Source organism: Equus asinus, unplaced genomic scaffold (assembly GCF_041296235.1).
Source record: "Equus asinus isolate D_3611 breed Donkey unplaced genomic scaffold, EquAss-T2T_v2 contig_803, whole genome shotgun sequence".
NCBI lineage: Eukaryota > Metazoa > Chordata > Mammalia > Perissodactyla > Equidae > Equus > Equus asinus.
In genome coordinates, this window is record NW_027225520.1 from 310,196 (window position 1) to 337,221 (window position 27,026).

Consider the following 27,026-nt stretch of genomic DNA (forward strand, 5'->3'; position numbering starts at 1 on the left):
CATAAAAACTACTAGGTGGGGTCAGCCAGGTGGTGTACTGGTTAAGTTCACATGCTCCCTTTCAGCAGCCCAGGGTTTCACCATTCGGATCGTGGGTGCAGACGTAGCACCCCTCATCCAGCCATGCTGAGGCAGCGTCCCACACAGCAGAACTAGAAAGATCTTCAACTAGGATATACAACTACGTACTGGGGCTTTGAGGAGGAAAAAAACAAGAAAAAAGAGGAAGATTGGCAACAGATGGTAGCTCAGGGCCAATCTTTCTCACCAAAAAAAGGATACCTTAAAACCATATTTAAAAAAAAAAGAGGGGTCGGCCCCATGGCCGAGAGGTTAAGTTGGCAAGCCCCACTTTGGTGGCCCAGGGTTTCACCAGTTCAGATCCTGGGCGCAGACATGGCACCACTCATCAAGCCACACTGAGCGGCGTCCCACATGCCACAATTAGAAGGACCTACAACTAAAAATACACAACTATGTACCAGGAGGCTTTGGGGAGAAAAAGGAAAAATAAAATCTTAAAGAAAAAAAGGGGAGAGTAGAAACGGGTGGGCTTCCCTTCTGAAAAGAAAAAAAAAAGTTACTGGGTGAACAATTCACAATGGTATGTGTCTTTATTCCACACAGTCACTAGGGGCCCAGGCTGAAAAGCTCCACCATCTTCAACATGGAGGGCTTCCAAGAGCACTGTGGTCACCACCATTCCAGCTGTCAGAAAGAGGAAAAGAGCAGAGATCAAGGACCTTTTCCTCTTCTGCGTCAGAGTAATCTCACAGGATTATGTTAGACCTCCAATGAGAAAAGTGATTGAGAAATCAGTTGTAAACAGAAAAGCATTACATAAATGTTGGTTGTTATTACTGTTAAGTAATGCAACTAAGGTTTAAGCCAACACAGCTACACTTCCAAATGTCACATCATTTTATAAGGAAGAATCCTCGTTTGCAATTCAATTTATTCCCATAGAGCTGCTATTACTTAAAACATTTGGTAGGAGTGACGTCAGCAATATGGCTGAGTGAGCTAGTCCCTTCCTCGCTCTCCCTTTTGAGTTATAACTAAATGGACACTTACTGACCAACAGAGGAAACCCACACAGCACAACAGGATGCCTGAGAGACACACGCAGCTATAAATCTGAGGGTGGGTGGACTGGCCCCCCAGGAAGTGATGGAGACAGGTGAGCACACCCTGTTCTCCCCGCTAACCCTGTGCATGCAACACGAACACTCCAACCTGGTGCAAGCACCTGGAAAGTGGGAACACGCAGCAGGGCAACCATAAGAGGAGGCGGCGGTAACCCTTAGCCTGCACTCGTGGTTGATCTCCCAGTGGAGAGAGGGAGCCCACCACACCCCTGTGCGGTAAAGGAGCAGCCATAGCCCAGGTCCCAGCAGGGAAGCCCTGACCACCAAGCTCAGCAGCCCCACGGACTGCAGATCGTAAACAGGGACCTCAGCAGATTTCCAAGCTGGGGCAAATACTTCGCAGGTGTGCATGAATGCTCACAGTGCAGCTGTGCTCCCAAAGAGGTAACCAGTCCAGGCAACTGTGGGAATAGGTGTGGCAGCTTTGAACCCACATGCACTTACTTTCCTGGCGGGGAGGGGGAGCCCACCATGCCCCAGGGCTGTCAAGGAGCAGCCATAGCTCAGGTCTCTGCCTGGAAGCCCTGCCCACCAAGCTCAGTAGCACCACGGACTGTGGATCATAAGGGACCTCAGCAGATTTTTGTGCTGGGACAAACACTTCCAGGCACACATGAGTGCTCCCAAAGAGGGAACATGTCCCAGGCAGCTGTGGGAATAGGTGAGGTAGCTTTGAGCCCACTGGTGATCACTTTCCGGTGGAGAGGGGGAGCTCAGAGTGCCCCTGAGGCACCAAAGAGTGGCCCTAGCCTAGTGAGGAAGCCCCGCCTGACAAGGACAGTCCACACAAGTGCCTGAATGCATCCCAGGCTGGGGCAAGCACCCATAATACCCCCACAGCTTCCAGCAGATGGGGTACGGCCAGAAACACTACTCCTGCTCCCCGCTAGCGGTAACAGGGGGAATCTGCATCCTAAGAATACCACAAATGCCACAACAAAAGATTAGTTCATCAAACACCATGAGAAACTGCAGCAACAATTCAGACCAGGAGGAAAATGACAATTCTCCAGAAACCAACATGGAAGATACAGAAATATACAAGCTAAATGACCGAGAATTCAAAATAGCCATCATAAGGAAACTCAACGATTTACAAGAAAACACAGAAAGACAGTTCAAGGAGCCCAGCAACAAAATGGATCTCTTCACCAAAGAGATTAAAACTATAAAAAAAATCAAGCAGAAATTCTGGATATGAAAAACACAAATAATAATCTAGAATCATTAAGAAATAGAATTGATCTTATGGAGGAAAGAATTAGTCTTCTTGAGGATAAAAATGTAAAAATTCTACAGGTGGAGGAGGAGACAGAACTAAGATTTTTTCAAAATGAAGGAATTCTTCAAGAAATATCTGACTCAATTAGGAAAAGCAACATAAGGATTATAGGTATCCCAGAGGGAGAAGGGAGGGAGAAAGAAGCAGAGAGCTTATTCAAAGAAATAATTGCTGAGAACTTCCCAAACATGGGGATGGTTTCAGATTTACAGATAAACGAAGTTAATCGTATGCGCAACTTTATCAATGTGAAAAGACCCTCTCCAAGGCATATAATAGTAAAAACGGCAAAAGTTTGGGATAAACAAAGAATATTAGGAGCAGCAAGGTACAAGAAGATAACCTACAGAGGAAGCCCCGTCAGGCTTTCAGCAGATTTCTCAGCAGAAACCTCACAGGCTAGGAGAGAATGGAATAATATATTCAAAATACTGAAAGACAAAAACTTTCAGCCAAGAATACTCTATCCAGCAAAACTTTTCCTCAGATACAATAGAGAAGTGAAAGCTTTCCCGGATGAACAAAAGCTGAGGGAGTTCACTGCCACCAGACCTCCCCTACAAGAAATAATTAAAGATGCCCTCACACTGGCAACAAAAAGGCGAAGGTCTACAAAGCTCTGAGCAAGAAGGTAAATAGACAGACATGATCAGAAACCTGCAGCTCTCTACCAGAATAGGAAGGTAAAGACTCAATTACAACTTAAAAGAGAAAGGGAAAGAAAGCATCAGAAGCAATGATAAACACTTCAACTTAGCCACAAACTCAGGAAATTAAAAACAGAGCATTGTGTAACAGCAATTACCCAGAAGGGGAGAGGAAATGGAAGGAACTTGCTTAGGTTAATGGCGATAAGAGGCTATGAGAAAATGGACTGTCTCATCTCCAATATCTTTGATACAATCCTCACAGTAACCACTAAACAAAAAAATCAGAGCAAAACCACAATTCACAAAGAGAGAGAACTGAGAAATCCCTCTTGGAAAACCAACAAAATGAAATGGCAGTCAGAAATGCAAAGGAAGAGAAACAGTGGAAACATAGAACAACTAGAAAACGAGATAAAATGGCAGCATTAAGCCCTCATATAACAATAATCTCTCTAAATGTAAATAGACTGAACTCTCCAATCAAAAGACATAGAGTAGCTGGATGGATTAAAAAACAAGACCCAACAATATGCTGCCTCCAGGAAAAGCACCTCAGCTACAAAGACAAACATAGGCTTAGAGTGAAGGGATGGAAGACAATACTTCAAGCTAATGGCCAACAAAAGAAAGCAGGGGTTGCCATACTTTTTATCAGACAAGGCAGAGTTCAAGTTAAAAAAGACAATGAGAGACAAGGAGGGGCAGTATTTAACGATAAAAGGGAAATTCCATCGAGAGGACATAACACTTATTAATATATATGCACCTAGCACAGGGTCACCAAAGTACATAAAGCGATTATTAACAGACCTACAGGGAGAAATTAAGAGCAACACAATCACAGTAGGGGACCGCAGCACCACACTTACTTCAAGGGACAGATCATCCAGACAGAAATTCAACAAGGAAATTGCAGATTTAAATGAAACACTTGACCAGATGGAGTTAATGGACATATATAGAGCATTCCATCCAAAAACAGCGGAATATACGTTCTTCTCAAGTGCCCATGGAACATTCTCAAAGATAGACCATATGTTGGATAACAAGGCCAGCCTCAATAAATTCAAGAAGATTGAAATCATCCCAACCATCTTTTCTGACCACAATGCTAGGAAGCTAGAAATCAACCACAAGAACAAAACTGGGAAAGTCGGAAATATGTGGACATGCTATTGAACAACCATTGGATCATTGAAGAAATCAAAGAGGAAATTAAAAAATAACTGGAGACAAATGAAAATGAAAATACAACATACCAATTCTTATGGGATGCAGCAAAAGCAGTCATGAGAGGGAAATTCATAGCAACACAGGCCCACTTCAACAAGCAAGAAAAATCTCAAATAAGTAATCTTAACATACAGCTAACAGAGCTAGAAAAAGAAGAACAGATAAAGCCCAAAGTCGGCAGAAGGAGGGAAATAATAAACATCAAAGCAGAAATAAATGAAATATAGACTAAAAAAGCAGTAAAAAGGATTGATGAATCTAACAGCTGGTTCTTTGAGCAGATAAACAAAATTGACAGAACCTTAGCCAGACTCAACAAGAAAAAAAGAGAGAAGGCTCAAATAAATAAAATTAGAAATGAAAGAGAAATTACAACAGATACGGAAGAAATACAAAGGATTATAAGAGACTATTGTGAAAAACTGTATGCCCACAAATTTGATAACCTAGAAGAAATGGATGGATTCCTATACTCATATAACCTCCCAAAACTGAATCAATAAGAAACAGAATCTGAACAGACCAATCACAAGTACAGAGCTTGAAAGAGTAATCATAAACTTCCCAAAAAACAAAAGTCCAAGACCAGATGGCTTCTCTGGAGAATTGTACCAAACATTCAAAGAAGATTTAGTACCTATTCTCCTCAAACTATTCTGAAAAATTGAAGAAGAGGGAACATTTCCTAACACATTCTGTGAGGCCAACATTACCCTGATACCAAAACCAGACAAAGACAACACGAAGAAGGAAAACTACATGCCAATATCACTGATGAACTTAGATGCAAAAATCCTCAACAAAATATTGGCAAACTGAATACAGCAATACATTAAAAGAATCATACACCATGATCAAGTGGGATTCATTCCAGGGATGCAGGGATGCTTCAACATCCATGAATCAATCAGTGTGATACACCACATTAACAAAATGAGGAATAAAAATCACATGATCATCTCAATAGATGCAGAGAAAGCATTTCACAAGAGCCAACATCCATTTATGATAAAAACTCTCAATAAAATGGGTATTAAAGGAAATTACCTCAACATAATAAAGGCCATATATGACAAACCCACAGCCAACATCATACTCAATGGGGAAAAACTGAAAGACATTCCTCTGAGAACAGGAACGAGACAATGGTGCCCACTCTCACCACTCTTATTCCACATATTACTGGAGGTTTTGGCCAGAGCAGTTAGGCAAGAAAAAGAAAAGGAATCCAAATTGGAAAGGAAGAAGTGAAACTTTCACTATTTGTAGATGATGTGATTCTATATATAGAAAACCCTAAAGAATCCACCAGAAAACTCCTAGAAATAATCAACAACTACAGCAAAGTTGCAGGGTACAAAATCAATTTTAAAAAATCAGTTGCATTCCTATACGCTAACAATGAACTAGCAGGAAAAGAAATCAAGAATACAATCCCATTTACAGCTGCAAGAAAAAGAATAAAATACCTAGAAATAAACTTAACCAAGTAGGTGAAAGATGTGTACACTGAAAACTATAAGTCATTACTGAAAGAAATTGAGGAAGATGTAAAGAAATGGAAAGATTTTCCATGCACATGGGTTGGAAGAAGAAACATAGTCAAAATGTCCATACTACCTAAAGCAATCTACAGATTCAGTGCAATCCCAATCAGAATCCCAATGACATTCTTCACAAAAATAGAACAAAGAATTCAAAAATTTATATGAAACAACAAAAGACCCCAAATAGCCAAAGCAATCCTGAGAAAAAAGAACAAAGCTGGAGGTATCACAACCCTGACTTTAAAACATACTACAAAGCTACAGTAATCAAAACAGCGTGGTAGTGGCACCAAAACAAACAGATCAATGGATCAAAATTGAAAGCCCAGAAATAAAACCACACATCTATGGACAGTTAATCTTTGACAAAGGAGCAAAGAATGGAGAAAGGAAAGTCTCTTCAATAAATGGTGTTGGGAAAACTGGACAGCTACATGCAAGAGAATGAAAGTAGACCATTATCTTTCACCACACACAAAAATTAACTCCAAATGGATTAAAGATTTGAATGTAAGAACTGAAACCGTAAAACCCCTACAAGAAAAAACAGGCAGTACACTCTTTGACTTTGGTCTTAGCCACATCTTTTTGAATACCGTGTCTACTCGGGTAAGGGGAACAAAAGAAAAAGGTAACAAATGGGACTACATCAGACTAAAAAGCTTCTACAAAGCAAAGGAAACCATCAACAAAATGAAAAGACAACCCACCAACTAGGAGAAAATATTTGCAAATCATTTATCAAACAAGGGGTTGATATCCAAAGTACATAAAGAACTCACACACCTCAACAAAAACAAACAACCCGATCAAAAAGTGGGCAGAGGATATGAACAGACATTTTCAAAGGTAGATATACAGATGGCCAACAGGCACGTGAAAAGACGCTCAACATCACTAATTGTTAGGGAAATACAAATCAAAACTACAATGAGATATCTCCTTACACCAGTCAGAATGGCTGTAATTGCCAAGACCAAAAACAACAAATGTTGGACAGGATGTAGAGAGAAGGGAACCCTCATCCACTGCTGGCGGGAATGCAAACTGGTGCAGCCACTATGCAAGACAGTATGGAGATTCCTCAAAAAACTAAAAATAGAACTACCATGTGACCCAGCTATGCCACTACTGGGTATCTACCCAAACAACTTGAAATCAACAATCCAAAGTAACATATGCACCCCTGTGTTCATTGCAGCGCTATGCACAATAGCCAAACATGGAAACAATCCAAGTGCCCAACGACCAATGACTGGATAAAGAAGATGTGGTACATATATACAATGGAATACTACTAAGCCATAAAAAGACAAAATCTTCCCATTTGCAACAACATGGATGGACCTGCAGGGTATTATTTGCTAAGCGAAATAAGCCAGACTAAGAAAGACAAACACCATATGATTTCACTTATATGCAGAACATAAACAAACACACGGACAAAGAAAATAGTTCAGTGGTTACCAGGGGAAGGGGGCTGGAGGGTGGGCACGAGATGAAGGGAAGCACTTATGTGGTGACAGACAAGAAATAATGTACAACTGAAATTTCACAATGATGCAAACTATTACGAATCTCAATTTTAAAAAAACAAAATATTTGGAAGATTTTTCCTTGAGAATTTATCTCAGCACAATTTTGGATATTGTTAGAGTTGGGGTATATTTGTCTTTTAGGAATGGATTTGGTCTTTGGAGGCAGCCAAACATTAAGCTGATATCAATTTGATTAATAAATGGATGTTCAGATTCAGTAATGCTGTTTTTTGTTCAAAAAAGAAGTGTGTGAATGTACCTGTGTGTGTATGTACGCTCTGAAGCTCACGAAATGAAAATGAAAGACATTTTACCATTCTCAACTGGAACAATGGTATGTTATACTTTAGACTCTGGATATGTTTTTACTGAAATTAGTTAATTTTCTAAACTAGCATGAGAAAAAAATCTCAAACTTTATTTAAAACACATGGAGAAAACCAGGTTCCAAAATGTACACTAGTTCATAAGGCAACAGATAATTTAATACCTTTTCTGTCCTTTTTATTATTTTTTTAAACTTTTACCCTTCAAATTATGGCACATTTCTAGTTAAAACATTTACAGGAAAACTGATACAGATTGACATAGGAAAGGTGTAAATGAACGATGTGGTCTGGAGACTCACTGTTTTGAGTTCTGTAATCGTTGTCCATCAGCTGCCTGAGAAGTGGACTCACGTGTATGAGCGCCTCTTCTCTTGTTTTCTGTACTTCTGTTCCTGAGGCTCACAAGAGGGCTTTTTCCTATACTCCTTCCTGTGCCCATTCAGAATACATAAGTATTTGTCTTAAGAAGTCAATCTTACATGTGAAAAAATGATTTTCCAAAATCATAAATGAGAAGTAAATTATTAACTAAATTAAAGATGATTTAGAGAAACCTTATACACATATATTTACTGTGTATTTAGAACTGAATTTTGAGTATGGGAGAGGAAAGGAAAATTAGAGATTTTTTTTAAAAGTGGTCTTGAAGTAGAAAACTACCTTGCTGAATTTAGTATAAAATCAGGTTCATGCTGTGATACAGTAAAATTTAGTAGCTGGTAATTCCTACTTTCCCATTATACCTTCAATACTGTATAGAAATTTCAGCCCCTATAGCCAACTGGAAAATACTGAAGGCCTTAAGTTATTTATTTCATTGTAACATCATCATAAGCCTAGAAAATCAGGAAGAATTCTGTGAGGATGTAAAAACTGGGGCATTAGATTCAGTCTCTAGCAGTATGGTAGACAAGATTCAGTGAACAATTCTCTCACTTATGCCAAGATGAAAACAGTATTTTAAGTCTTTTTAAATGTACCTTTTTTCTGTGAAGAAAACAGGAAGTCATTGGACACCAAAACCAAACTGAGCAGAGGAGATAAATATGCACTCAAGCTGGCCTTCACCCTGGAGGCTTCTGCAAAACACCTGTGAGCTTGAGAGTCATTCTGAGGCCCTGAGAGCATAGGGGGCTGCGCTGGAGCTGGTCCAGGTGGGCAGAAGTCTCAGGAGCATTCATCCTCCCTCACCCACACAAAGCTGGAGCCCAGCGTGGCAGCTGCAGATGGGGCCTGCACCCACACCTATCTCAACTATGGTGCTGGCTGGGGGAGAGGAGCGTCCCACTAAAAATGTGTAACTCCATGCTGATCTGTGCTCCAAATTCACATAAAAAACACAAGCTGAAAATATATCTAAAAGTGATCCCAGATTGGAAGCTTCTAAGCACATGGTAGAAGCAAATGCAGATCCGATCCAGGAAAACTCACATTCAACCTAAGGCTCCAACAATCCCCAAAGGTAAAGTTCCAAGGAAGAGGTCACTGTCACAACAAATTTTAAAAGATCACAACATGCACAAGGAAACAGAGATTTCAAAAATTTGCATTATCAGAAAATAGAATAGAAAATATTTTTGGTATCTGTAAAGAAATTAAAGAGGAGATAGCAAATATAAGTACAAAACAAGGAACTATTTTTAAAAAATAAACAAACATTTTGCTAACGACCAAGTCGAATTTCTAGAAATGAAAGATATAGTACAGTAATTGAAATGTAAAACTCAGTGGATAGATGAAGCAGTGGGTTAAGTGACAAGAGAATTGGTGAACTAGTAAGAGATCTGAAGAGATTATCTAGAATGCAGTTCACACAAAGATGGAAAATGTGAAAATGAGGGCTAGCAACATGGAGAAGAGTATGACTGTCTGATCTTAGTTCCAGAAAAAGAGAATAGAGAATGGGGAAGAGGAAATATTTGAAGAAATGAAGACTGAGAATTTTCCAGAATTAGTGAAAAACTTAAATCCCAAGCAAACAGAAAGGAAGTCATACCTAAATACATCAAACTGAAATTGCAGAAAACCAAAGAAAAGGAAAAGATCTTAAAAACAGCCAAAGAAAAAGAATTCCCTAAAAAAGCAGAAATTAGACGTAAAAGCAGCAATGAAAGCCAGAAAGCCAAAGAGTAATATTTTCAAGGACCTGAGAGAAAGTAACTCTCAACCTAGAATTGTATATGCAGAAAAACTCTGTCTTAAGAATGAAAATGAAGATAATTTCAGACAAAACTAAGACTTTACTACCAACAGAGCCTTATGAGAAACATAACATGCTTTGCTACAGAGAGTTTCTGTACCATCAATTAGCTCTTATGCGATGGTAAATAGGGAATTGTGTGAGTGCCAGATGGAATTTGCATTTTTGTACATAATTTTTCCTGTCACCTTAGTATTTTTCATCATCAAGCAATAGCAAGTGAATACAAAGTGAATTGAAAACAAAAATCAGATAGATGTTTTCTTACAATTAAAGATAAAGCCTTATCAACTTGAGGACCTTTTAAAAAGCTGAAATCTCTGTGAAAGTGCGTTCTTTTTGGGCAGTTAGTTGCTGGTTTAGGGGCTTCAAAGACTTTTTAAACTTCCCACAATGTTAAGCTATCTAATGAAACCACACGTGGATGAAGAAGCTGACAGTACAGGTGAAGAAGCTGCCAACACTTTTCCCTCAGTTAAAAACAAACAAACCTTTGTTTGATGAATAAGCTACAATCTGCATAAGATTTTGATGGAGCTGCTCTCTATTTAAAGCAAATGCCCTCAAGATTCTACATCTCGGGAAAAAGGAAGTGTGGTTCCAGGGTTTAAGTCTGCAAAGAAGAGACTGACTTTAGATGCGATGTCAGTAGAGATTTAACTGTGCTGATACTGTATTAGAATTGTTACTGTTTTTTAGTGCTTTGGTCACAAGTTTTGAGTTTTGAGTTTTGGGTCGTCTGCTCCAACTCTGTTTTTCCCATAAGTCTTTTTGTTTTCAGTGTCTGATTTTGTAGAACACAAGGTTTTTGAAACAGGGAAACATATTTTGCATTCTAACAGAAATGCCTCTACTAAAGCAAATACTTCAGGTAACCAGATGATTGTCCCAGAGGAAAGGTTTGAGGTGCCACAGTGAATGATGGCCCCCCCAAAAAGGTAAGTATCTGAGTAATTCTAAACAAACGTCAACATAGAAGAGAAACAATGCTAATGTTTAATTCAAGGCAGAGCTAAAATAGGGGAGTGTGGTTGTTCAAGTATTCTCATGCTCCTGTGAAGAGGTTAAAGATAGTGATTGTTTCTCTTTTTATTAACTACTGATATATTTATAGTAAAATTAAAAAGAATAATAAGGGAATGGTAAAAAGAAAAAAAGTTCAAGGTAGTAGTTGTAGCAGTGTGGAAGGCGATGGGGGATGGGATTAAGAGGAACACAGAGGTGCCTTCAAGGCACTGGTAGTATCCTATTTCTTCAGATGGTTGGTAATTACCCAGTTGTTCATATCACTGGTGTTCTTCAAAACTTACACATGGTTGTAAATATTTGTATGTGTATTCAGTATTTATTTTTAAAAACTTTTAGATTATATCAAAACCGACATATGACAACTTATTGATAGAAGTTTTCCTGGTTTATTTCAGTTACCATCCTTGTTCTTCTGTGGGCTGTAGTGTGGTCAATTACTGGCAGTGAATGTCTTCCTGGAGGAAACCTATTTGGAATTATAATCCTGTTCTATTGTGCCATCTTTGGAGGGAAACTTTTGGGGCTCATTAAGTTACCTACGTTGCCTCCACTGCCTCCTCTTCTTGGTAAGTACCAAACACTTCCTGTGTCCTTCAGAGTAAATCATATTTTTAAAATAGTAGTTTGGGAAATAAAGGAATAAACTATTTCTGTATTTGCTGTGCTGGCCCTTAAAGCTGATTGTTAAATTGTGATGAGTTTTATGAGCCAGTTGGTAAACAGCAATTTGAAAATTAAATTATATATACTTACAATTAAATAACTTGCATTAAACACAAGAGCAATACTCAAAACCAATCACTTCTTAATTATTTTACTACATTTTCCTCTTATCTCTCCTCTTGAGATTATGGAAATACTATATCACGGTGTGTCACTGCCCATCTGTTCCCAGCTCCACGTTCAATGACGTCAGGTTGGTAGGTTAACATCAGCCCTGGTAGAAGTATCTGTAATACAGAAATCAGCAAATGCTGCAGCCCAGGGCTTAATATGTTGTCAGTCACTCACATCATTGACAAACGAGTGAAGTTCCAACATGTATTACAAAACTATTCTTCCAGAGGCCATGAGAACTGTGCAGATACGACACGTAAAAATTAGTCTTAAAACTAGGTATTATATCTTTAATGTTTCTTTTAAAAATTCCATATTACAAAATTTCAGTGTACTACTTTCAGTATACCACAAAAGACATTTTGTGTCCCTTTCTCACAGATTTATAAATCATTAAGTTTTATTTAAAAACCATGTACCTTTTACACATGCATATTTGCACACATCTTTTTTTATTTCAAAAGATTGGCCCTCAGCTAACATCTGTTGCCAATCTTCTTTTTTTTTTTTCTTCTTCTCCTCAAGGCCCCCCAGTACATAGTTGTATATTCCAGTTGTCGGTTCTTCCAGTTCCTCTATGTGGGACACCACCTCAGCATGGCCTGATGAGCGGTGCTAGGTCAGTGCACAGGATGCGAACCAGTGAGACCCTGGGCTGCCAAAGCAGAGTGCATGAACTTAACCACTCAGCCACAGGGCCAGACCCCCCCCCACACACACATTTCCTAAGTAAAAATTTTTTTCTATTAGTGAGGACCTCAGGATTGGTTAACATAGACCAAAATTATTTTCTTGTGAATTTGTGGTGAGCAATTGAAACTAAATGTAAAAAGAAGTAGAATTATTTACATCTTACTCTACACTGTTTCTCAATATATTTTTCAATTTAGGTAAAACTCAAGTTATTTCACTTAATTCATATTGTTTATCATGGGTGCTTTTTGTTAAAGTTTTTAATTGAATTATTATGACAATGGGTTGTTTCTAGGCCAGCCCGGTGGTGTAGTGGTTGAGTTCCGTGCACTCTGCTTCAGTGGCCCAGGTTCGTGGGTTCCGGTCCTGGCTGTGGACTACACCCTTGTCAGCTATGCTGTGGTGGCGTCCCACATACAAAATAGGGGAAGCTTGGCACAGATGTTAGCTCAGGGCAAATCTTCCTCACCAAAAAACAAAAGGGGGGCTGTTTCTAAATATGCCTGTGTGCTATGATAAAGGGTTGGCAAACCATCCCTTCTTGTAAATAAGATCTTATTGGAACACACTCATGCTCATTCATTTACATATTGTCTGTGGCTGCTTTTATACTACAATGGCAGGGCTGAGAACTTATAACAGACACCATGTGGCCCACAAAGCCTGCAGTGTTTCTTGTATGGCCCTTTACAGAAAATGTTTACTAACCCCTGCATCTAAGTCAGAGCTTCTCACACTTTATTATCCAGAGAATGACCTTGGATCTTGTTAAAATGCAGACTCTAATTCAGTAGGTCTGGGGTGAGGCCTGAGATTCTGCCTTTCTAATAAGCTCAAAGACCACACTTTCCACAGAAAAATCATAAGTTTTCAAACCTGGCTGCACGTAGGAATCATCTGGGAAATTTTTTAAAAAGCTGATGCCTGGGACCCACCCCAGAGATTCTGAACTAATTGAATGGAGTAGCCCTGGGTATCAGAATTTTTAAAAGCTCCCCAGGTGATTCTAATATGCAACCTAAGTTGAGGACTACTGTTCTAGACGCCATGAAAAGGCCCTTTACACCTCATCCTTCTCTTTTCCACTCCATGCCTGTTATTGCAACAAGCAAAATACACATGTTGCAAAATGATAAATCCTTGGGCTTTGTGATTACATGAAATCTCCTGAGGTCACTGAAATCATTCTTAAAAGTCACGTACGTAATGTGTCTTACCATCCCTTTCTATAGTGGTACGCTTGTGACAGAAGTTTACTGGCTCTTAGCGTATTAGGGCCAGTATCTAAAACTGAAACATTATCTGAATCCATAAAGAAGACTTGTTAAGGCAGACATGTGTGGTGATTGCCTATTCCATATTTTTAAAAATTCATTGAAATAATTGCCAGAGATGGAGGATGAAGGAGCATTTTTTATTCCAAAAATGAATGTGAAAACAACTTTCCTAGGACACTGTTTCCTTTGCTGATGGTCTGGGTTGCTGGAAATTTTTTTCAATAATGATTTGCTTCAAAATAACTTGAGAGTAGATGAAATAAGATTGGCCATGTATTGATAATTTTTGCATGTTTTAAAAAATTTCCGTAATAGAAATTAAGGAGGAAAGAAGAATACTCCTTATCAAAGAAGGTATTCTTTTCTCCACACCCAAGGGAAAGGCCCCCCCAGGGGCTCAGAGGCCAGAGGGGGCGCCTTCCTAATCACAGTCAGGTGGCCACATCAACCGAGGCCATCGGCAAACAGAACTGTCTCAGGGAAATTGTTTGTACATTCATCTCAGAAATGAAAAATGCTCCTTCATCCCCTCCAAAACTCCAAAAGAAACTCCTACATATTTGTGAGTTCTTATTAGACTATTATTCCTTTTGATTTCAGGTAGTTATATGCTATAATCAATTTAGGGCTGGTTTAGATTCACATTTTAAGTTTCAGTAAAGAACTGTTGACAAATTAATGAAATGTAAGGTTAGTGCAGCATTTTTGGCTGGTAATTCATTAATATCTATAAAAATGATATACACTGTACCCTGGAGCCTAACATTTCCACTGCTAAGAATTATCCTATGGATATACTTGCACAAACCTACAAATATGTAAGCTCTATGTGGACAAGGCCCATGTTGGTGTAGCTCGCCTCTGCATTACCAGGGTAGAGTAAGGGTCTGGCATGCAGTTAATAAATACTGTGCTCATTTCAGCACTGTTTGTAATGAAAAGTCTGGAAAGTTCCTTCAAGTCCCTTACTTAGTCCAAAAATTATGGTACTTCCACACAACGAGAAACTATTCCAACTATTAAAAAAAACAAGGCAAATATATATGTGCATCATTGGGAATATGTCCACGATATATTGTTAAGTGGAAAAGAAACAGATTATACAATGGTATTTAAACATGCTCTCATTTGTGTCCAGTGCAAAAGAGCACACGTACACACACACAGAGAAGCATGCTTTAATAGGTAGAGAAACTTTCTGGAAGGGTACAGAAAACTCTGGACAGTGGAAACCTTTGGGGAATGAAGCTGGAAAGTTGCACTTGGGGTAGGACATGTACTGGTCACTTTACATTGTCTGTCATGGTTTAATTTTATCATGAGCAAATATATTATTATTCTTTTAAAAACAGCTATTGTAGGCTGGTTCTTACTTTCAAAAATTCTAGAAAGATCATGACTGCAGAATTCATAACTTCTTCTAGATTAAATGGCAGCAATGAGAAATGCCTGGAAGAGATGCTTCCTTGCCTAATGGTGTCTGGAACAAGTCACAAAAAGCTATACTTGTAATTCATCTCTATTCTCATAGCTTACATATAAAACAACCCAAAGTTAGTAAATTTATTTAGTCCTTTGAAGTGTGGTCCATATAAGGACGTGGTAAGAAAAGAGTCCTGCTGGAGAAGAACGGAGTGTGGACGGCTTGCAGTCTCTGAGGAGAAATCCTTCCCCTATCTGGGCATGTGGTATCAGGGAGGGCAGGATTCTCTGACAAACTACCCGGCTTCCTCAGGCACACTCAACTACTTGCAGTTCCCAGAATGTGTCACACTTTCCCTTCATACCTTGGAAGAAACTGTTATTTCTCCCAGAAACTTCTCAACTTCTCCAGCCCCTTCTTCATTCCCCTTCCCCTTCTTTGGCCCCTGCTGACTCACCCTTCCTTGTCTCAGCTTGTATAAGGCCTCCTCATGCTTCCATAAAATTGAGGTTGCCCCCATAGACTGAAAGCTTGTTGAGGGATAGTACTGAGCCTTTGTTCATTGCAATATCTCTAATACCTACTATAGTGTCGAAAGTACCGAAGGCATTTGATAAATGTTGAATGGCTGAAGGAAAGAAGAGTCACCAGCTGACATGACAGAACAATGTCTATTTCATGATAACTCACTTCTAAGCCTTTGCAAAGCAGGTTATATGTTTTTTATTAAATTATCTGGTTTGAAAATAGGTAAAATAGAGCCCATATAGGTATTGATATTTCAAGTAATCTGGCATGGTAAATAATTTTAGAATCTTTCTGCTGTTTGCATACAAAGAGATGACTGAATTGGGCCTTGTATTAAAACATTTTATATTCAGAATTTGATCATACTTTCTACCCAAATACTACATCCTGTTTCTCTCTTTCAGGTTCAATTATTAATGAATTATTAATTATTCTAATCTTTCATTTTTATCTGCATATTAAAGCCTTTTCTTAGCTCCTGTAATTTTTTTTTTCATTAAAAGTTTGACATAATTTCATCTAAGGACTAAGCATAAAAGAAGTGGTTCCTGGGATTATAATCCTGGGATAGTCTCTTCTACATCTAAAGTACTGAAAATATTTTCTGTATTTGAAAACTAAAGATTTGTTTGATTTCTCCATCCCAGGCATGCTGCTTGCTGGGTTTCTCATCAGAAATATCCCTGTCATCAATGATAACGTACAGATCAAGCAGAAGTGGTCTTCCGCTTTGAGAAGCATAGCACTATCTGTCATATTGGTTCGTGCTGGCCTTGGGCTTGATCCACAGGTATTGAAGTATAAATTTCTAATTATTGACTTGGAATTTTGTTCTTCCAATATTGCAAGTATTTAGAATGACTGAGCTTTAGGAAATGGATGTGGACACTTTGCACAGCATTCAGAACGACAGAATGAAATTTATTTCATACAGGACTGTCCCCAAAAGATGTTCCCATACTCTCTCTTGGAGAAAGGTGGAGTTACTGTCTATCTAGGGACAGCACCAAGAATAAAGGCTCCCCTTTTCTCTGACAGAGATACAGGCCGTAGTTATAAATAAGGGTTGTGAGAGAGAAGACATCATATTTTTGGTGTGGAAAGCCCTATACGAGTGTTTAGGACTAACTATGCTGGCTCAGAAAACTGCCTAGCATACAGAATGAGTCTCAAAGTGTGCTTTTTTCGTGTTTGCTTTTGAAAGCAGGAATGAATGTTCTTGAGGATTGCCTTTACATCAGGTTCATTCTGGGGCCACAAATTATACATATGGCCAACACCGAGACGGTTAGATCAGCTAGTGTGGAGGTTATGAGCACAGACTCTGAAAGCAGCCTGGCCGAGCTCAAACCAAGCTCCACCACTCACTAATTTCATGATCTTGGAGAACAGCTTTAACTTGTGCCTTTTTGGATGAGAAAATCTAAACAATGATGATAATATTATCCCCTGTGTCATAGGTTGCTATGAGGACTAATAAGCCAACTCTAAAACACTTAGAACACTGAAATGTTTGTTAAATAAAACTCATTACCTGGAAAATTCATGATGGATGATCCAGACAGTCTGAACACTGAAGAAAAAGCATTTAATGTCATTCTCTCTGTGTGTCTTTAGAGGGTTATTTCGTATGTCTATTTTTATATTTCAGGCCCTGAGGAAGCTGAAGGGTGTCTGTGTAAGATTAGCCATGGGTCCCTGTCTTGTGGAGGCATGCTCATCTGCTCTTCTTGCCCACTTCCTAATGGGTTTGCCGTGGCAATGGGGATTTATACTGGGGTAATGATTTTTCTTTGTCGTATGAAAATACACACGGACATTTAGGACTTTCTCTGACGCTATACAAGTGAATGCATAATATTTTCGTAAGGACATCAGAAAATACAATACAGATATTCCAGCATAATATTATGACTATTAATATACCAGCATATAAACATTATAACTTCAAAATATAGTGTATGTCTTTGTAGGTGCTAACTTTGACAGTTTTATAATAATTTAAACTATTGAGGAAGTAATAGACTTTTATTATGCCTGATTCCATGCCAGTGAGAGATGCCAGATCTCTCCTCAAAGTCCATACAAAGGATAACGAATGCTCAACGGTGATCCACACCTAGCACAGGCCTCCTCCTCCTTTCACCAGGCTCTTATGATTATCTGTTCTGCTGTATTTTCCTCCTGCTGTTAGTTCTTTCTTCTTCTTCTTCTTCTTCTTCTTCTTCTTTTTTTTTTTTGGTGAGGAAGATTGGCCCTGAGCTAACATCTGTTCCCAAGCTTCCTCTTTTCTTTTTTTTTTCTCCCCAAAGGCCCAGTATATAGTTGTATATCCTAGTTGTAAATCCTTCTAGTTCTTCTATGTGGGATGCCACCACAGCATGGCTTGATGAGCAGTATATAGGTCCACACCAGGATCTGAACCAGCAAACTCTGGGCCGCCGAAGCAGAGCACATGAACTTAACCACTATGCCACTGGGACAGCCCCCGGTTCCTACTTCTAAGATTTAAGAGCCATAAGAAGTAAATAAATATGAAAGTACTTGGTAAGAATTTGGTGTTGGGGTCAGCCCCACGGCTCATGTTGAGGTGGCATTGGCGTCCCATATAGCACAGCCTGAGGCACTCACAACTACAGTCTACAACTATGTACTGGGGGGCTTTGGGGAGAAAAAAGAAAAGATTGGCAACAGATGTTAGCACAGGTGCCAATCTTTAAAAAAAATAATAATAATTTGGTGCTGATAAGTAGGCAAGAAGTAAGAACTACTTACTTCTCACGGTTAACACTCTCGAGCTATACTGCCTAGATTCAAATCTCGGCTCTGACTTTCCAGTATGTGATCTTCGGCAAATTACCTAATCTCTTTGTGCCTCCATTTCCTCATTTGCAAAACAAAGATAATGATTGTAGCTACCTCATAGGGTGGTTGTGAGGATTAAATTAGTTAATATATGTGAAGTGCTTAAAATGGTGTTAGGTACATAGTGAGCTTCATAAATGCTTTCTGCTATCCTACTGCTGCCGTTATCAGTGTCACTGTTACTGTCACTATGGCCTTCCTCTTCTAATCTGTTGTCTGATTTTTACATGCCAGGTCCTGATAGAAGGCCTCGCATCACTGGATTCCAATCCAAAAAGTCCATGGCCGTGTTTTTCAAACCTCATGCCGTGGATGTTTTGTTTAGATAGAAGGCAGATTCCTGGGGCCTCACCCCATTAGGTCTTCCAGACCAGCCATAAATACAGATTTCAGACAGGCTGCGTAGTCCCAACGCAAGTTGTCCATGGCCACGCTCAGAAGAAGTGTTCTGTAGAACTTGTAGCTGTGCGTGTGTTTCTGTTTGGGACTTCACTGCCTTTGAAAGACTGTAATTGTCTAAAGTGTAACCTCTGAAAGAGTGGAGGTTATTATAATTTCACTAATAATAGTAATAATGAAGAAGATGCTATCATAAATATTTAAAGTGCTGCCTGCTTAGTTTTGTCTTAGGTGCTGTGTCTCCAGCTGTGGTGGTGCCTTCAATGCTCCTTTTGCAGGAAGGGGGCTATGGTGTTGAAAAAGGTGTCCCGACCTTACTCATGGCTGCTGGCAGCTTTGATGACATTCTGGCCATCACTGGCTTCAACACGTGCTTGGGCATGGCCTTTTCCACAGGTAAACTGATCAGTTCATGTGTGCTGTTCTCTTATGCTCTAGCGACATAGATATGATGTTGTGAGTGTGGCATATTTCCTTGATAATTGATTAAGGCAAATTAAAATAGAAAAAGCAACTCCAAGAGTTAGTTCTATACCTAAGGAGAAACCAGTGGCTTCTTGTCTTTACTCCCTTCACCCTCTAAATATAAAATGCTCAAGTACTGTGGTAGGTGTGTGAGGGGGCTTCAAAAGAGCAAAGTCGAAAGAAGGAGAACAGCTTCTGCATGCAGCCACCCGGGAGGGTCAGCCTTCGAGACTGCGCACAGAGGGTGAGCAGGTGTTTCAGTGAGCACAAAGGACAAAGTAGTCCAAGTGGGAGGGACAGTTTCTGTTCTCTCGTCTTTAACATTTTAGGGGAAATAATTATTTTAATGTGTATCTTATTAATACTTAATAACTGTCTGATACAGACATATTTTGTTTTAAGTAGTAATAAAACAGGAACTTAAGGCATTTTTTCCCTACTGTTATTCAACACCTTTATTATCCTTTGGGACAGCACACATTTAAGTTCACTTTTTAATCTGTTTCCAAGACTGGAAGATAAGATTTGCAATTTCATATTATTGACAAAATGTAATTGTGGGCTAAGTTTAGCTTCAGATTATTTAGTGGGAACACACCTTAGAAAGTCTTGTGTTCTCAGTCTCTCTGCCCCATGGTTATCCTCCCATTTTATGACTATATTTGACGTATGCCAATTACCTAGTACTTCACCTCTTCCCACACCCTGAAGTTGCCTTACGTCTAGTCCCCACCGTGTATCACTGGTGAATTAATCTTCTCAAAGCATTGTTTTGATAGTCTTACTTTCTTGTTCAAGCACCAGCAAGGATTCTCTATTACCAATTAGGTCGAATCTACACCCTTGTCTCTATTTTAACTCTACTGTACCTGTCCAATCGTACATTCTCCCTGCTTCCTGGTATACACCTTTAAAACAATAGTTCTCAGCCTCAGCTGCACACTATAATTACCTGGGAACTTTTTAAAAATACTCATATGTGGGCCCTACCTTAGGCCACTTAAATCATAATCTTTGGGAATGGAAACCACAGCTTTAGAGCAACAGAGTTTGCATTAAAATCACACAGGAGCAGGGTAGGGAGGGCCGTGGGGAGCGGCTGCTGGGGTTTTCATAATCTGAGGGGTGGGGGTGGGGGTGGGGCTAGCCTGAAGAACCTTCCTACTTGACAATACTCTGTACCCTCTGCCCTGCCCTACTAAATGCAGTCCTTAGACCATCTGGATAGGAGCTACCTGGAGCCTCTTTAAAATGTGGATCCCAGGCCCGGCCAGACTTACTGCATCAGAATTTTCAGAGGTGGGGCCCAAGAAGTCTTTTTTTCTTTTAAACAATCTTACTATACGGGAGACTGAAAGTGGTTAGTTACTTTCTACACATTTATAGTAAATTATTTACTGTAATATCTTGCAACGTATACTATTATCACAGATAAATGTTTTTGACAGTCACACTATTACCTAATAGAGAGCTGTCCTAGCTAAATAAAACTACTACAGAGGTAATCATTTTTTTAAATACAAGAGATAATTGAAACTGTAGGGGAGGAAAAACCGTTTCCCACACCAGGTTCGTTGACTGGGGCCCTGTAATCAGACTGACAAGAGACAGACTAACAAGAGAAAAACAGTTTATTAACGTGTGCATTGTGCTTACACAAGACCTCAAAGATGAGTAAGTCAAAGGAGCGGTCAGAATTTGGGCTTGTTCAGCATTTTAGCAAAGAACAATAATTATGTGGAGAAGCACAAGATAAAGGAGCTTTGAGCTTCTAGAGGCAGCAAATTGTGGGAAAAGAAACATATGGGGACCTAACGGTAGATAAGGGCTTGTTTTAGCAAAGTTTGTGATGTGAATTCCTCTGGTGCTGTCTTGGGGCTGATAAGGGCCCATAAGTGTCCCAAGTTGTCTCAGTGATTAACTTCTGTCCTTCCTGGTAAAAAGGAGAGGGGACACCTTTATGAATGTATGTCCTGCTTTTGGGCAAATAGTGAGAGGGCAGAGAGCTTTTCTTATATCTGCTTCTTCTCAATTGCCTTCAACTCAGAATAATCCTTATGCCCCAGTGGCATATTCGGGGTGACATATTGTGTACTCTAAACCACAATGACAAAAACCCACAATAACTAGTTAGTACATTTTTTCTTAGAATAGTGTGTGAAGAAGGGCTTTATGTGTTGAACAACTTTTTTTTTTTTTTTGAGGAAGATTAGCCCTGAGCTAACATCTGCTGCCAATCCCCTTTTTTGCTGAGGAAGGCTGGCCCTGAGCTAACATCCTTGCCCATCTTCCTCTACTTTATATGTGGGACGCCTACCACAGCATGGCTTGCCAAGTGGTGCCATGTCTGCACCCGGGATCCAAACTGCCAAACCCTAGCCGCCAAAGCGTAATGTGTGAACTTAACCATTGCACCACTGGGCCGGCCCCTTTGAGCAACTTTAATATAATTTTCTGCACAATGTGTTCACAAAGTTTTTTTAATTAAAGTTTCCTAAGTTCTGTATGATATGGGGGAAAATATTGGTTCTACTTACCTCTCTATTATTTCAAAGAAGCTGAGTAAGAAATAAAGATTCTTCTAAGAGCAATTTCAAAAATAATTTGTTTTCAGTTTGCTTTTAGAATAAACATTCAAGAAGGAATGAGTCCTTTACACTCATCATAGTAAGAAAAGATTCTTGATTTTAATTCTCAAATTAAGTTCCTGTATTCTATACATATCAAACCTACTAAAATCAGTGTACATTTGTTATTTTAAAATCAGGCTCGTAGGGCCAGCCCTGTGGGGTAATGGTTTAAGTTCGTGTGCTCTGCCTTAGTGGCCCAGGATTCGTGGGTTCAGATCCCAGGCACGGACATAGCGCTGCTCTTCAAGCCATGCTGTGGCGGTGTCCCACATAAAATAGAGGAAGACTGGCACAGATGTTAGCTCGGCGACAATCTTCCTCAAGTAAAAAGAGGAAGATTGGCAACGGATGTTAGGTCAGGGTCAACCTTCCTCACACAAAAAAAAATCAGGCTATTAAATGGCTGTTTGAAAACTAGATCAGTCTACTCACCCAGCCTATGCATATCATACCAATTAGCTCTGAATCATGAATTTTATCTTTCATATTTTCTTAGGCCCTTTAGGTAAAGTTTTTTGAAGTAAATGTACAAAAAAGTGCACAAATCATAGTTTATGCCTATTTTGAAGTTTATCTCTAATAATGCATACCTTTCTTATAAGATAGGCCCATTTTATTAGACACTTTAAGTCACATATATTTAAGACTGTGGAGAGCAGGAAATATCTGTAAACTTTTCCTTCTGTGTAATCAGATGCTTTGTGTGATGATTGAAGTAAAGTCTTTGTATTTATGGATTTAGAGTTCTGACTGAAGATTTTTTTTTATGTGTGTCTAAGGTTCCACGGTTTTTAATGTCCTCAGAGGCATTTTGGAGGTAGTAATTGGTGTGGCAGCTGGGGCTCTTCTTGGATTTTTTATTCAGTACTTCCCAAGCAGTGACCAGGTAAAGGAAACCATCTGTGGGAAAGTCGTGCTCTAAAATGTCACGGGAAAACATTCTGGAACACTCCCTCAGAGCCATGTGAAGGACGTGATTTAGCAAATGACCCTCATTTTAAAACTGCTTGCTGCTCTGTCAGTGCTGTCTGTGAGGCTTAGGAAGACAGCTAAACCTTGAAGATGTTAATGCAGTCCTGGGATTTTCTTCTCCTATTTATATTCTGTACACTTCAGCTTGCACTGTAAAACAAATAACATGAATTCCAAACTAATAGGATATGCAAGTCTTATTTTTATTTTCATTTTTTTGAGGAAAGATTAGCCCTGAGCTAACATCTGCTGCCAATCCTCCTCTTTTTGCTGAGGAACACTGGCCCTGAGCTAACATCCGTACCCATCTTCCTCTACTTTATATGTGGGACGCCTGCCACAGCATGGCTGGACAAGCAGTGCATAGGTTGCACCTGGGATCCGAACTGGCCAACCATGGGCCGCCGAAGTGGAACGTGCGAGCTTAACCACTGCGCCACCCAGCCAGCCCCGCAAGTCTTATTTTTTTAATTAATTTATTTTTTATTTTTATTATTATTCATAATACTCAACTAAATCAAGATATAAAATGGTTCTTTGGGCCCACGGTTTTAGTGTCAAAATACCTTAGATTCTAATACTATCAAATAGATAGACCTTAACATTTCATTAAAATATAGTCTCTTTCTCACCGAGTAGATTGAAGTTCTTTACTGTACATAGTGATTGTTAATGAGAAACAAAGGCTTGTTTGTTTTCCTTTACCCTCTTTAGTCTCTTCTGATAGGTAAACATATAAAAATCTTTTCTTTTCTAAAAGAATTGGTGTTATTTTGAGATTTCAGAGCATTTTGAATGGAATTCAAATCTTAACTGAAGTAAAACTTTAATTAAGAAAATTAATGTTTGCATTATCAGAATGTATGTTGATTTGAATTTTTATTGTGCTGCAAAAAAACTCCAAGTAAAATAGTCTGTAAAAGATTTTATGAATGCATAAAAGAAAATTCAAGGATTTTCTAATTATGCAACAAAGTACAAAGAAAAATGATGGCTTACATTTTGTTGCTTACTGTGTATAAAATGACAGGTGAGTTGAGTAAAGTCCCGCTGTGCTCATCAGGGCAGCGACTATCTACATGCAGCTCCAGCAGACACAGGACATTTCCAGAGACAGTACAGACATAGAAATTTCCAGCATCACTGATCGTTCTGTTGGGAAGCGCTGATCTAGTGCAATCCACACAATAACCCATGAAGAGAATACCTTTAATATGACCATTTCACTGCTGAGGCTCAGGGAGAGATGACTTAAACAAGGTCACGTAGCTAGAACGCCGTAGAGCTGGGTATGAACTCAGTTCATCCACTGCCAGGGCCTGTGCGCTTCCAGTCGAACCCTTCTAAGGACCTGCTGCCTTCTAAAGCAATCATTAAGTTTAAAGGCTGAACAGGGACAAGTAACGAAAGAGAGGAGCACATTGCTTAGATTTTAAAAATCAACACCACAGACTCCTCTCAGTCTACAGCCACCTAGAGTTTCTTGGTATTCAAAGATTTAGAAAGAAGAACTGGAGAGCATCACATTAAACAGTAAATAGAGAACCTAAAAATAATAGAGATATCATATCTTTAAGCTTCACAAAAACCCCATGATGTAACTGCTTTCAAGGAGGAGGAAACAAAGCTTGGAGAGGCTAAGTAATATGGCCACTGCATAGCCAATGGTGGGAAAGAGCTTGCATTTTAACCCTAATTTGTCCACTTCCAAAGCCCACACACTCTTTTCTGCTGCTCCGTTCAGCCCTGCGGACTTCTGCGTCAATGACTTCAGAGGAGGCTCACTGAGGTTCCTGAACGGGGAAGCTGCGTTTGTACACATGCTAACTCTACTTTTGTTAAGGAAAAGAAAGTAAATGTTATGTCATGCATTTATGTGCACAGATACAGACATTTTTATTTTCTACTAAGTCCTGAATATGGAAAAATCAATAATTAAAAATCAGTTCTATGAAATAATTGAGCTAATCCACGTTTTTTCTCCTCAAGGACAAACTTGTATGGAAGCGGGCGTGCCTTGTTTTGGGGCTGTCTGTGCTGTCGGTGTTCAGCAGTGTGTATCTTGGTTTCCCTGGGTCAGGAGGACTGTGTACGTTGCTCATGGCTTTCCTTGCAGGCATGGGATGGAGCAGTGAAAAGGTGAATTTCATTTTAAGTTCTTCTTCTCATGACTACTTTCTGATTAGATTAGTTCTTTTCCAGATACTTTCATAATATCAAGTTAATAAAATTAATCATAAGAGCTATTTTCTGTACATATACAAATGTATGCCCAAATGCACACATACACTTCCTTTTTTCCTGTTACATACCAATCTATAACTTGATGTTTTTACTTAAAATGTATCATGGTCATATTTCCATGATGCCTCCCTTATTCTTTGTAAGGGTTGCAGAGTATTGCATTGTATAGCTGTACTGTACTTTATTTAACCAGTTTCCTGCCTAAATTTAATTTAACAGACATTTAAATTGTTTCTAATTTTCTGCCAAGACAAAAAGTGCATCAATAAAATATCCTTGCATATACCACTAAGACACTATCAAGTCTAAGAAGCACCATTATTTTACATGCCACCAAGAGAGAAAAAGAATGCTGCCAATTAAACTATGACATCACTTCCTAATTTCAGAAATGAAAAAGTGTGTTTCTTAAAATCAACAAAATATAGCATATTTTTGAGTGTATCTATAGGATTAATTTCTAGAAATAGGATTTCTCTATGAAAGAGTATGCACATTGATACTTTTGATAGTATCAATTTGCCCTTTTTTTAACGTATGCTTTTTAAAAATTTTTTGGTGAGGAAGATTGGCCCTGAGCTAACAGCTATTGCCAATCTTCCTCTTTTTTTCCTCCCCAAAGCCCCAGTACGTAGTTGTATATCCTAGTTGTAGGTCATTCTAGTTCTTCTATGTGGGACGCCGCCACAACATGGCCTGACAAGCGGTGTGTAGTAGGTCTGTGCCCAGGATCCAAACTGGTGAACCCAGGCCGCCAAAGCAGAGTGCACGAACTTAACCACTCAGCCATGCAGCCAGCCCCTTGAGTTGCCCTCTTAAACAGCAGTACCAATTTATATTCCCACCAACAGTTTGTGAAAGGATCTGTTTTTCTGATCTGTGTACTTTCAATCTTTAGATATTTTGCTAATCTGACAGGTGAAAAATGTTTCTCATTATTGATCTGATTTGTATTTCTTTACAAGTGGAGCTAATCATCTTGTCATATATTTACTAGCCAGTTTATTCAAAAGCCTGTGCCCATTTTTTACGATTGTCTGTTTTTCTTACTGACTTTCAAGATCATTAAAATTATTCATTTCCTTTATGTGTATTATGGAAATTAGCTGGTTGCCATTTATTTAATTTCAAGGTACATTTTTATGGATTTGAACTTGAGAGGATCATATACTATTCTGCTTCATGAAGAAATTAGATGTGGGTGACCTAAACTAAATACACATATATCATTTGGGAAAACCAAAGACAACTGTTGAAAATAATTCAGCTTAAAATAATACTACATGAAAAATATATGTTGATTATCAGTCCTGAGGTTGGGTGTGCAGTGCCCTGCAGGTGAGCGGTCTCTGCAGAGGTCTGTAGAGGCAGGGCTTCACTGTGGGCACATGGCACTCCGTTGGAGGCTTTCACTCTCGGGAGGCAAGACATGTGCAGTTGGGCATCCCTTTGCTGTAGAGGAGGGTGGATTGGTGGGGCTGCCTGGAGCCTTGTGTAGATAAGGGACTGAGGCCCCAGGAAAGCAGGCCGCAGTGGATTGGGCTTTGCAGGCAAGGAGCAAGGCTCTGCAGAGCCCTCCTGCAGGCACTGCATGGGCCCAGGGCTGCTGCGTCCTCCTGGGGAGGCTTGGCTGTAAGGCTTATTTCAGGTCTACTTTTTTTTCCTTAGCAGCACCCGTATTATTAAATTCTCCTTTGTGATTTCACGTAACTTAACATCTGACAAGAGGAAAGCTAA

At 39.3% G+C, this 27,026-nt stretch overlaps 1 protein-coding gene across 18 annotated transcripts in view; it reads left to right on the forward strand.

Annotated features, from left to right (window-relative positions):
* The window catches only part of LOC139044359 (sodium/hydrogen exchanger 9B2-like), a 55,102-nt gene that overhangs the window by 14,210 nt on the left and 13,866 nt on the right, over positions 1-27,026 (forward strand). For all 18 annotated transcript variants that reach the window (XR_011501295.1, XR_011501297.1, XR_011501296.1 and 15 more), the window contains 6 exons: positions 11,352-11,522; positions 16,362-16,504; positions 17,366-17,493; positions 19,199-19,374; positions 22,853-22,959; positions 25,035-25,184. Coding sequence is in view for 14 of the 18 variants with exons in the window: in XM_070503799.1 (XP_070359900.1) it covers positions 11,352-11,522; positions 16,362-16,504; positions 17,366-17,493; positions 19,199-19,374; positions 22,853-22,959; positions 25,035-25,184 (875 nt within the window). In the remaining 4 variants the exon portion in view is untranslated. The remainder of the gene's footprint in view (positions 1-11,351; positions 11,523-16,361; positions 16,505-17,365; positions 17,494-19,198; positions 19,375-22,852; positions 22,960-25,034; positions 25,185-27,026) is intronic.